The sequence below is a fragment of the Camellia sinensis genome, chromosome 2, assembly GCF_055761805.1.
Source record: "Camellia sinensis isolate YWXY chromosome 2, ASM5576180v1, whole genome shotgun sequence".
Taxonomy (NCBI): domain Eukaryota; kingdom Viridiplantae; phylum Streptophyta; class Magnoliopsida; order Ericales; family Theaceae; genus Camellia; species Camellia sinensis.
Window position 1 is genome coordinate 127993436 of NC_138962.1, and position 13052 is coordinate 128006487.

Below are 13052 nucleotides of genomic sequence, written 5' to 3' on the forward strand. Positions count from 1 at the left end.
AGTCTAACTTAAGCACCTCATTGAAGGTTTCTGACTCACCTAACTGTTCAATTCTGACTTTCTCTTCTATCTCTCAAGTAGATAGTTTATCTGGAAGTTTCTCTGTCCTTCACCTTCCTTCTTTCTTTTGTTCCGGGAACTAATTTGCTTAGGCAACTAATTGTTTCATAAGCTTAAGTGGCCAAGTTTAACTCAAACTAATCTTGTTTGGCCTCTAATAAAGAGATTTTTGTGAGTAATTCTAGTTTAACGATATTAGTTTAATCTAAGCACCTCCTTTAAGGTTTTCTAAATCATCTAAGTCTTCCAAAAGGATGAATTCGAATTTCTCTAATGGGTTAGAGTGAGAAGCTCCCGCATCTCTCTAGAAACCTGCGTTTCTAGGGTTTCAATTCCTTATTGATTAAGATGACAGGAGTTAATGCGGTACTAAATACTGAGAGTCCTTTGGATCTACGGGTAAAGGATAAGGTGAGCATAGTTCATACGGAGGGTATAGTGAGTGATACACGAGGGTTTGTTAACAACAGATTTGGGGTTTTGAGTGCAGCGTCCATGGATCTGCCTTTAGATCGTATAGATGTGGATGGATTGAAGATTGGGCAGTCCAACGAAACCGAGGTTGTGGAGAAATCTTCTAATCAGGGAGAACTAAGGGCGATGAAACCCTCAAGCTTTCAACAATTGGCCGATCGTATAGCGAGAATGAAAGACCCATCATCATCGATTATGACCTCGCCACCTATAGCGGGTTCATTATTTTCACCGCGATGGTCAGATCGTACGGATTTTGAAACCCCTTTGTTTCAAAATCTACCAGATAGTGTCCTGGTTGCTCGAAATAGGCTCGATGGTAAGAATCATGATGAGAATCTTCTAGATCGACCCACAGATCTAGGGCTGGAAGTGAATACTGTCTCAGTCGAGGAGGTCCAAACTACTGAAGAGATTCCAGTGCAGTCGCCGATCCTCGGAGATGTTGGTCGCGAAGAGACGGTTTCCCGAAGGGGTGGGCTTTCAAATGTCAGAGGAGGTAGAGGAGGTAGAGGGCAAGGAGGAGGCAGAGGTCAAGGCCCTTCGAAATCCTGGGCTGAAGTGGCTGCATCATCATCGCGATCCAATATCCCGTTGAGGTATGTTCCCCCTATTCGGAATGATGGCTTTGTTAGTGTGAGTCTCCCCCCAAGACCCAACCCCTTAGAGAAATGGGATTCATGTCTGGTAGGGTACTTCCTGGACAAAGGGGTGGCTTATAATTACTTGAAAAATAGTGCGTTTGCTTTGTGGAAAAACAAGGGTTTGAAGGAAGTTCTAGCAAATGGAGAAGGCTTCAGTTTCTTCATTTTTGAAAGCCCTGAATGTTGTAGTGCGGTCCTTGAAGGAGGGCCATGGTACATAGGTGGATCCAACCTTTTTCTGAAAAAATGGACTCGGATGATGAAGCTTTCGAAGGAAAAAGCTACTACTGTTCCAGTCTGGGCTAAGTTCTTCAATGTGCCGTTTGAATATTGGGATAGTGATGGGCTGAGCCGGATTGCAAGTGTCGTAGGTACTCCTCTGTTTATGGATCAACTTACTGAACAGGGGAGTAGAGTGTCCTTTGCCAGAGTCTGCGTGGAGGTTGAAGCAACATCCAATCTTCCATCGATGTTTAAAGTAAATTGTGAAGATGCAGAAGCTGTAGTAAAAGTCGAATATCAGAGTTTACCCCCTAAGTGTGACCACTGTGTTGTTTTTGGGCATGACACTACCAAATGTGTTAAGACCCAAGTGGCTGCCCTGTTAAACCTTCAGAAACAAACAGAAGACAACCCAGACCCGGGATGGGAAACTGTCAAAGCCAAGGGTAAGAGAAAGGTTGATGTACCTGAGACAGATACTCCTGCAACTTCAAAGGAGGATGGCCTACCGAAAACTGATGTAAGACAGAGTATACAGCTAGAGCACATTCAGGAGGAGTTAGTGGAGATCGAAGGGGAAATCGTGGCTCAGGAAACTATCCCAGTACCATCGGCAGTGTCTACTCCAACTGAAGGGGAAATTGAGGTCCAAGAGATAGATGGCTTGAAGGCTTTGAAGAACAGTCTGATGGAGATTACCAGTTTGGTTCTTCCCAATGATGTAGAATTGCGGGCTAAAGTGGAAAATCTAGTGGAAACCACCCCTGGTAGTTCGGCCACTAAGAAGGCTCAAGGTGGCACTAAGGCAAAAGGGAGCTCCTCTGGCAAAGGCAACAAGAGCCAGAGGAAGAAACGCAGGTAAATCCCAGTTTATCTGGTTGTGGGTTCATAATTTTTGTGATTTCCTATGTCTTTAAAAATTGCATCTTGGAATGTTAGAGGATTTAATAATCCTCATCGACTGAAGGAGGTTAAAAATTTTTTGTTAAATGAAGACATTAAAATCTTGGGCATTTTGGAAACGAAAATAAAAGCCTTAAATGAACAGCAGATTTTTTCTGGTGTAAACAATTGGCCCTTTTTGACAAACTCACAACCTACTAAAACTGGGAGGATTTGCGTCTGCTGGGACCCAGATTTTTGTAAAGTTACACTGTTATCAGCTTTTGACCAATATATTTTTTGCGAAGTTCATGAATTTTCGTCTGATAACGTGTTTAAAATCTGTTTTGTTTATGCTGACAATAAGCCTGACATTCGAAAAGAGTTTTTTGAGTTTATGGCTACGACTTCCCATTTGCTGTCCAATACTCCTATCATGTTTCTGGGGGACTTCAATGCTATAAGGTACCCATATGAGAAATCTGGGGGCTCTATTAGCTGGTCTAGGGTCAAAGAGGAGTTTAATACATACATTCTGAAATCTGAATTGATTGATCTTTCTTACGGGGGTTGCCAATTTACATGGGCCAATAAGAGAACTAGTGGGGATTACATCGCAACCAAAATTGATAGAGTGCTGGTTAATGAGGCTTGGTTGGATACCTTTCCTGCCTCTTTTGCCACATTTTTACCCTCTGGCATATCTGACCACTCCCCTGCTGTGGTTAATGTCTCTGACAAGAAATCTTCTTTTAAGAAACCTTTTAAATATTTTGACTTTTGGGCCAACCATGAGGACTTCAATACTGTGGTCTCTAGAGTTTGGAATCAGTATATTTATGGTGTTCCTATGTATAGGGTGTGCCAAAAATTGAGATATTTGAAGCCTGAACTTAAGGCTCTGAACAAGAGAGACTTTAGTGACATATCTACTAGAGTCCAAACCTCTAAGGGTGAGCTCTTCTCTGCTCAACGTAAGCTGGATAAGGATCCGAGTAATTGTGAGTTGCAGAAAATTGAGCGCACCATCTTTAAGCAGCATGTTGACCTCCTGGCTGTTGAAGAGAGTTTGGCTCTCCAGAAATCTCGTGTCCAGTGGCTTAGCCAAGGGGACAGAAATAGTAGCTTCTTCTTTAAAACCATAAAGGGGAATATCAATAGGGGTAAGATTTTGAATCTGGAGTTGATGGATGGCCAAAAATCTTCTAAAATAGAGGACATCCAGAATGCTTTTACAAATTTTTTTGCTGGCTTGTTTGGTACCCCGTTTGATGACCAGTATAATGGTTCTGCTAGAATTCAGTCCCTGGTTACGACCTGTGTTTCTCCTGATCAATCTATTATGCTTGCGAGCCCGGTTACTGACCAAGAGATCAAGGATACTTTTTGGTCTCTTAAGACCAATAAGGCTCCCGGTCCTGATGGTTTCTCTGCAGGCTTCTTTAAGACATCCTGGGCTATTGTTGGGAAAGATGTTACCCAAGCCATTAGAACGTTCTTTGAGTCTGGCAAACTTCTGAATGAAGTTAATAGCACTATCATAGCTCTCATTCCCAAAGTCCCCAACCCAGCGAAAGTGGGTGACTTCAGGCCTATTTCTTGTTGCAACACCATCTATAAGTGCATTGCCAAGATCATAGCCAATAGGATTAAGTCCGTTCTCCCTGATCTTATTGACCCTGTTCAATCAGCTTTTGTTCAGGGTCGGAGAATTTCTGATAATATTTTCCTGTCTCAAGAGCTTATGAGGGGGTATCACAGGCACTCCCCTACTCCGAAGTGTGCTATAAAGGTGGATATTATGAAAGCTTATGATAGTGTGAGATGGGAGTTTATACTTGATATTCTTAAGGCTATGGCCTTTCCTCCTGTCATGATTTCTTGGATCAAGGCCTGCATTACTAGCCCTTCCTTTTCAATCTGCATCAATGGTAGCCTTCATGGCTACTTTAAAGGTGCTAGAGGCCTCAGACAAGGTGACCCCATGTCCCCTTACTTATTTGTTTTGGCCATGGAAATCCTTGCCAAAATCTTGACGGAGAAAGCTAAGCACCCTCTTTTTAAGTTTCATTGGAAGTGCGACAAGACTAAAATCATTAATCTTTGCTTCGCTGATGATCTTATGATCTTTAGTAGGGGTGATGCCTCTACTGTTAAGCTCATTATGGAAGGCCTTGAGGAGTTTTCATCCTTATCTGGCCTAATTCCTAATCCCAGCAAAAGTAACATCTACTTTTCTGGTTGTGATTTGGAGTTGAGAGGTTCTATTCTTGAGATTGCTAAGTTTAATGTTGGGACTCTTCCTGTTAGGTACCTTGGAGTCCCCTTAATTACCACTAAGTTGAGGGCTGCTGATTGTGGTTCTCTCATTGATAGGATCACCAAAAGAGTGAAGAGTTGGACCAATAAAGCTTTGTCTTACGCTGGTAGAAGCCAGCTCATTCAATCCATTCTCTTCTCTATGCAAGTGTACTGGTCCTCCCTTTTCATCCTTCCCAAGAAGGTCATCCGGGAGATTGAGAGTATTCTTAGAGCTTTCCTTTGGTCTGGTACTGATCTTAAAACTCATAGTGCCAAAATTGCCTGGGATTCTGTGTGTGCTCCGAAAAATGAGGGAGGTTTGGGCTTTAAATCATTAGAAATTTGGAATAGAGCGGCCATAGCTAAACACATTTGGTTTTTGTTTTCTGGTGGTGAGGGATCGATGTGGTGTCAGTGGGTCAAATCCTATTTATTAAAGGGAAAGAGTTTCTGGATAGTTAAGATTCCAAATGATCCCTCTTGGGTGTGGCGGAAATTATTGTCTCTTAGGAAGTGGGTTTCCCCACTGATTAAGCATAAGATTGGGTGTGGGGACACCACCTTCCTTTGGTTTGATAATTGGCACCCCATTGGTCCTCTGTGGAACAAATTCGGGGACAGAATTATTTACGATTCTGCCCTTAACAGTGATACAAAAGTCAGTAAAATCATTGAGGGGTCTTCTTGGAAATGGCCTTTTCCCAACTCATGGGAAATTCAGGAGCTAATCTCCTCTACTCCTGAGTGCTTTCATCCTAATCCTTCCAACACTGATCAAGCTATTTGGAATCTTACCACTGATGGTAAGTTTTCCATTCAATCAGCTTGGAACCATTGGAGAAAGAAATTCGATAAAGTGGTTTGGCATAAGCTTGTGTGGGGCCCTCACAGAATCCCTAAAGTCAGCTTCATTGTTTGGGTGGCTCTCCACAATAGACTTTACACTGGTGATAGACTCCGTATGTTTGGCCTGTCTACTTGTTCTAAATGCCCCTTTTGCCTCCACCTGGAGGAAAGCCACTCCCATCTATTCTTTGATTGCATATTCTCTAGTAGAGTTTGGTGTGCCATTGAAGCTGCTTGTAACATTAAGTGGCCTGTCCTTGGCTGGCCTGAAAGTGTTATCTTTGCTTCTAAGGAGACTAGAGGTTACTCTTTGAGGGCGAATATCATTAGTAATGCATTCTTGTGTACTGTTTACATGATCTGGATTGAGAGAAATAACAGAATCTTTAACAAAGAGCTAAAACCTGAAGTGGTGGTCATTAAATCTGTTATCCAAATGGTTAGAAATAGAATGCTGTCACTTAAGAATATTCCTAGATCCAATGGTGACAAATGGTTTCTAGACAAATGGAGTCTGCCGGAGACAATTCTGAAGCCCCATAGCATCAGAAATGGGAGGGCTGCTGAGTGATGTGAGTTCACTAAATGTGGGTCGAGAGATGGTGAGCTTATATGAGAGTTTATGTACTTAAATTTTTTTTCTTTTGCAGGTATTCTCGGGAGTCCCAAGTGGATCTATCTATCTTTGAGGGTCGAGTGATGAAAGTTACTTTATATGTTCTCCAATTACTTGTGGGTCGAGTGATGTTAGCCATAAACAAATTTTTACTAATGACTATATATACTGTAAATTTTTATGTGCAGGATAAGGAAGCTAATTTCGAGTGGTGTGAGCCCCTAAACTGTGGGCCGAGTGTTGAGAGATCCTACATTGAGTGTGCTGTTACTATGATTGGTCCTTGGTATCACTGGATATACTCACTTCTGACTTCTTCTACAGGGTCTATTACAATGTTTGAGCAATATGGTGGCTGCCTGGATAGGGATACGTGCTACGCGTCTGAAGGATGTAGCTGTTACGCAACTCCTATGCTGGGCAGATCAGGCTGCTGTGAGTACACTAAAATGTTTGAGTTCTGTTGGGGCTGTATGAACTGTTTTGGGTTCGATGGCACTATGGGTGGTCGTGTTTTCTGGCAAATGTTGATGGCTGCTTATAGCGCCTTTGTGGGTACTTGTCTTTCGTTTACTTTTATTTTATTTGAATGTGTATGGACTATGAGTGTTTTGCTTGGTTGTCACTCCTTTTGGCCTAACCGTGTGGGCTGTACATGGTTTAGCATGAGTGTCTTTCTTTCCTGTTATTTTAACTCATTACGGTTGGACATTATAAATGGTCTGCTGTGTTTAATTCCTTTTGGCCTATCCGTGCGGGATGTGCACGGCATTTCTGGTTTGTTGTTTTGTGGGTTTTGTACTGTGGACTTTGGTATGCCTGGTTGCTGTGCTTGGTATTCTCTCGACAGGTTCCTCTTTTGCATAGGACCAACATCTGTGGATAGCATCCTAGGTTCTCTGATAAATGGGACAGCCGCGGGTTGGACTTCTCTTTCTTTGCTTACTGTGACCGCTGGAAATGTCCAGAATGGGAGGAACCTTTTGCTTCTTATTTATTTGACTATTTGGTTGTCAAAGCCTGATGTATGCTTGTTTATTCTTAGGTCTTATGCTTTAACTGCGGGATGTGCATGTTTAAGCTGGTCTGTTTGGTCCCGAACCTGTCTGATTGTGTTCATCTTTCCCATATGTTTATTATGGGACACATGAACATTTTTGTATGTTCGGGTCTGTGTCTTGATAGTTATTCTTGTCATGTTTTTATTTTGGTTTTGTTTGCTGGTTGAGTGTTTTGGTTTCTTTCATTTGTTCTTGTATAGTTTTCGTTAGGTCCTGGGGTATGCCCCTTGTAGCTGTGTAATTTCTGTTTTTTTATTTATGTCTTATTCACCCAAAAAAAAGAATTCGAATTTCTTTTGATTTTCTTCCTCCTTCTCTTCCATTTCCCTGACTTTCTCTTCTAGCTCTCAAGAAGAAAATTTCTCTACAACTTTCTCCGTCCTTCTCTCTTTTGTTCTGGAAACTAATAAGCTTAGCTAACTAATTGTTCCATAAGCTTAAGTGGCTAGGTTTAACTCAGACTAACCTTGCTTAGCCTCTAAGAAAGAGAATTTTATGTGTAATTGTAGCTTAACGATATTTAGGATTTTCTAAATCACCTAAGTGTTCAATTCTCAAGTCAAAAAGGATGAAGTTGAATTTCCTTTGTTTTTCTTCCTATTTCTCTTTCCTTTCTCTAACACTCTCTTTTAGCTCTCAAGAACAAAGTTTCGCTGTAACTTTCTCTGTCCTTCTTTCTTTTGTTCTAGAAACTAATTAGCTTAGGTAACTAATTGTTTCGTAAGCTTAATAATTGGCCAAGTTTAACTCAAACTAATCTTTCCTACCCTGTAAGAAAGGGAATTTTCTGTGTAACTATACCTTAATCATGTTAGTTTAACTTAAGCAACCCATTAAATATTTTCTAAATCACCTTAGTGTTCAATTCTCACGTCCAAAATGATGAATTTGAATTCCTTTTGATTCTTTTTTGTTTTTTTGTTTTTTCCTTTCTATTTCTCATTCTTTTCTCTAACTTTCTCTTCTAGCTCTCAAGAAGATAGTTCATCCATATCTTTCTCTGTCCATCTTCTTCCTTCTCCCTTTTGTTCTAGAAACTAATTAGCTTAGGTAACTAACTGTTTCATCAGCTTAAGTGGCCAAGTTTAAATCAACTAATTTTCCTTAGCCTCTAACGAAGAGAATTGACTGAGCAATTGTAGTTCAAAGATATTAATTTATAAGTTAAACACCTCATTTAAGGTTTTCTAAATCACCTAAGTGTTCAATTGTCTAGTCCGAAAGGATGAATTTGAATTCTGGTTGATTTTCTTCCAATTTCTCTTTCTTTTCTATGACTTTCTCTTCTTGCTCTCAAGAAGAAAGTTTCTCTGTAACTTCCTCCGTCCCTCTCCTTCCTTCTCCCTTTTGTTCTAAGAACTAAATAGGCTTGGTAAATAATTGTTTCATAAGCTTAAGTGACCGAGTTTAACTGAAACTAATCTTGCTCAGCTTCTAAGATACAGGATTTTCTAAGCAATTGTAACTTAACGATGCTCGTTTAAGTTAAGTACCTCATTTATGGTTTTCTAAATAAACTGAGTGTTCAATTCTCAAGTCAGAAATGATGAATTTGAATTCCTTTCGATTTTCTTCATATTTCCCTTTCTTTGCACTAACTTTTTTTTTTTCCAGCTCCGAAGAAGGAAGTTTCTCTGTAACTTTCTCCGTCCCTCTCCTTCCTCCTCTCTTTTGTTCTACGTACTCATTAGCTTAGGTAACAAATTCTTTCATAAGCTTAAGTGGCCAAGTTTAACTCAAGCTAATCTTGCTTAGCCACTAAGATAGCGAACTTTCTGAGTAATTATAGCTTAACGATATTAGTTTAACATAGCACCTCATTTAAGATTTTCTAAATCACCAAGGTATTCAATTCTCAATTTCACAAAAATTGAATTTGAATTCTCTTTGAATTTCCTCCTATTTCTCTTTCTTTTCTCTAACTTCTCTTCTAGCTCTCAAGAATGTAACTCTCGCCGTCCTTCTGCTTCCTTCTCTCTTTTGTTCTAGAAACTAATTAGCTTAGGTGAGTAATTGTTTCATAACCCTAAGTGGCGAAGTTTAACTCAAACTATCCTTGCTCGGCCTCTAAGAAAGAGAATTTTCCGAGTAATCGTAGCTCAACGATATTAGTTTAATATAAGAACTTCATTTAAGGTTTTTGAAATCGCCTAAGTGTTCAATTCTCGAGTCCAAAAGGTTGAATTTTAATTCCCTTGAGAAATTTCTGAGTAATTGCAGCTCAACGATATTAGTTTAATATAAGAAGTTCATTTATGGTTTTTGAAATCGCCTAAGTGTTCAATTCTCGAGTCCCAAAGGTTGAATTTGAATTCCCTTTGATTTTCTTCATATTTCTCTTTCTTTGCTCTAACTTTCTCTTCGAGCTCTCAAGAAGAAAGTTTCTCTGTAACTCTCTCCTTCCTTCTCCTTCTTTCCCCTTTTGTTCCAGAAACAAATTAGTTGTGGTAACTGATTGTTTCATTTAGATGTCTGGAATAGAGCTACTATAGCCATGCATATTTTGGTTTTTGTTTTCGGGGGGGGGGGGGGAGCGGTCTATGTGGCGTCAATGGGTTAAGTCTTATTTACTTAAGGGTAAGAGCTTTTGGAAAGTAAAAGTCCCAAATGATCCATCCTGGGTGTGGAGGAAGATATTGTCTCTTAGGAATTGGATGTCTCCTCTGATTATTCACCAAGTTGGATGTGGGGAGTCCGTTTTCCTGTGGTATGATAATTGGCATCCCCTTGGTCCTCTTTGGAACAAGTATGGGGACAGAATTATGTATGACTCATGCCTTAACAGTGAGACTAAAGTGTGTCAAATCATTGATGGTTATTCTTGGAAGTGGCCTACTCCCAACTCTTGGGAAATTCAGGAGTGAATCTCCTCTACTCCTGTGTGTTGTAGGCCTAACTCTTCTAGGTGTAACCAAACTATTTGGAAACTTACTACTGATGGTCAGTTTTCCATTCACTCTGCTTGGAACCATTGGCGGAATAGATTGCTAGAGTGGACTGGCATAAGCTGATTTGGGGCCCTCATAAGATTCCTAAAGTCATCTTTATAGTCTGGGTGGCCATCCAGAATAGACTTTATACTGGTGATAGGTTAAATATGTTTGGTTTGGCGTCTCACTCCAAGTGCCCTTTTTGCCTTGATCCTGGGGAAAGTCACTCCCATCTTTTCTTTAAGTGTATCTTTTCTAACAAAATTTGGTGTGCTATTGACGTTATGTGTAATATAAATTGGCCTAATTTAGATTGGCCTGACATTGTTACAGATGCTACTAAAGAGGCTAAAGGTAATTCTTTGAGGGCTAATATCCTTAGTAATGCTTTCTTGTGCTCTGTTTACTACATCTGGATTGAGAGAAATAACCGTATTTTTAACAAAGAATTTAAACCTGAAGAAGTGGTTATTCAATCTATTATCTAGATGGTTAGAAACATAATGATGTCCATTAAGTATTTGCCTAGTTCCACAGGTGACAGTTGGTTTCTTTTTTTGGGTGGATAAGTCATAAAATAAAAGACAAAAAACTTACACCACGACAAGGGGCATACCCCAGGCCCTAACCAAAACACTATACAGGAAACCAGAGTAAGAAAAAACAAAAACTAAGCCATTCCAGAATTACCCAGAAAAACTGACGAAACAAAACAGAACTATCTGGACAAAATAAATGAAATACGTCCTAACCTAAATAAACCATACATAATAGAAATAGCCAAAATGTGTTCATGTGTCGCATGAAAAATGAGGAGCATGAACACACTCGATAACAGGCAGCAAAAAGTCAGATGAAATTCATATGTCATGTACACCCGTGGAATCTGCCAGAGACAATTCTGAAGCCCCATATTATTAGATATGGGAGGGCTGCTGAGTGATGTGAGTTTCTCTATATGAGGGTTGAGTGTTGGTGAGCAATATAGAGTGTTTTTTAATGGTTTGTTCTTGTGCAGGTCTGCTTGGAGTTTCCTGTGACTCATTGTTTCTTAATTGAGGGTTGAGTGCTGTGAGGAATATTTAAACTGTCCATTTTTTTTGGGTGGATATTAAACTGTTCATTCATAATTGGGTTGAGTGACCTTAGCCAGATAAATTTGCTAATGTTTATATATATTGTATATCTTTATGTGCAGGTTAAGGAAGAAAAAATTGAGTGGTGTGAGTTCCTAAATTGTGGGCCGAGTGAATTCCGTGCCTATAATGAGTGTTTTATCTGTGTTTTAAGGCCTAGAGGTTCTTATATGTGCTGGAAATGCTCACATATGATTGTCTTTACAGGGTTTACTACAATGTTTGAGTTCAACTGGGGCTGCTTGGGTAGGCGGATCTGGTCCTCCCTGGGTGGTTGCTGCTTTGGTGTAAACATGGTCTCATGCCTTTGGGATGTTCGTGTTCAATGTTTCTCGGTGATGGCTGCTAGAAGCACCTATTGGATGAAGATTGTCTTTTATTTTAATTTATTTAAACTCTGTTTTCTTGGTTTTATTAGTCAGTTTACAGTGGTTTCTTCTTAGTTGGCCTATCTATGCGAGATGTGCATGGTTTTGTAGTATGGTATTTTGCACAAGTTTTTTTTTTTTTTGGGTGAATAAGAATAAATTAAAACAAAACAAAAATTACACGATTACAAGGGGCATACCCCAGGCCCTACCACTACTACAACAAAAACACCAAAAGGAGCAGCAACCATGCTACAAAGCTACAAGCTACAACCAAGCTACAACACAAGAACCCAACCGAACAGACTTACAAACAAAAACAGACCGCATAAAACCTGTTCAGGTGCCATGTCCATGATAAACAGGGGGCCTGCACAAAGGCCACCATGAAAGGCAAACGAAGCATGTCCAAAACAACATAAAAAAACATAAAAAAATAAAATAAACAGCCCAAAATGGGCCCACACACTAGCTAAATGGACTACAAACACCCAGGAAGTGTACAAATTACAACCAAGAACAAAACACCAAGAGGACACAAAATAACTTACACAGCCATAAGTAGACCTATTCTTTGACTTATTGAGGATTCTAGACAAGGCGCCTTTAGCTGCCATCGCCGAAACGGAATTCCAATCATCACGAAGCCACCAAGAAGGGCGCAAAATGCTACCACCTCTCCACCACCAGTAAAACATTTTGGAAACAAAACTGCATCTTCCAGATTTGCACAGCTTGATGTCACATAAACTCCCCCTGTACATGGAACTGTAATCATGAACAAAAGACAGCCACATATAGAAGTTGAAACTGTTTTTGTGATCAAATAGGAGCAGAAAAAGAACATAAATTATATAAATTCTCACTACACTCGGCCCACAATAAAATATGTCTCTCCTCTCCATATAGTGTCTCACTTCACTCAACCCACAACTCACAGATTTTTGCACAAGTTTCTTTTTAAGGGCTGTTGTTGGTATGTTCATGGTCTTCATTCGAAAGTAATTAGGCTTGGTAAATAATTGTTTCATAAGCTTAAGTGACCGAGTTTAACTGAAACTAATCTTGCTTAGCTTCTAAGATACAGAATTTTCTAAGCAATTGTAACTTAACGATACTCGTTTAAGTTAAGTACCTCATTTATGGTTTTCTAAATCAACTGAGTGTTCAATTCTCAAGTCAGAAAGGACGAATTTGAATTCCTTTCAATTTTCTTCATATTTCCCCTTCTTTGCACTATCCTTTTTTTTTTTTTTTCCCAGCTCCGAAGAAGGAAGTTTCTCTGTAACTTTCTCCATCCCCTTCATTCCTCCTCTCTTTTGTTCTACGTACTCATTAGCTTACTTAGGTAACAAATTGTTTCATAAGCTTAAGGGGCCAAGTTTCACTCAAGCTAATCTTGCTTAGCCACTAAGATAGCGAACTTTCTGAGTAATTGTAGCTTAACGATATTAGTTTAACATAAGCACCTCATTTAAGATTTTCTAAATCACCAAGGTATTCAATTCTCAA

General features: G+C 39.7%; 1 protein-coding gene across 1 annotated transcript; it reads left to right on the top strand.

The window, feature by feature from the left end:
* Nucleotides 1-408: 408 nt before the first annotated feature.
* LOC114276808 (uncharacterized) lies at nt 409-11463 on the top strand. Its single transcript, XM_082912999.1, has 8 exons — nt 409-2258; nt 2340-5996; nt 6080-6134; nt 6234-6480; nt 10349-10390; nt 11055-11082; nt 11235-11259; nt 11380-11463. Exons 1-8 carry the CDS (start codon nt 409-411, stop codon nt 11461-11463), a joined length of 5988 nt encoding a protein of 1995 aa, XP_082769125.1.
* The last annotated feature ends 1589 nt before the right edge of the window (nt 11464-13052 follow it).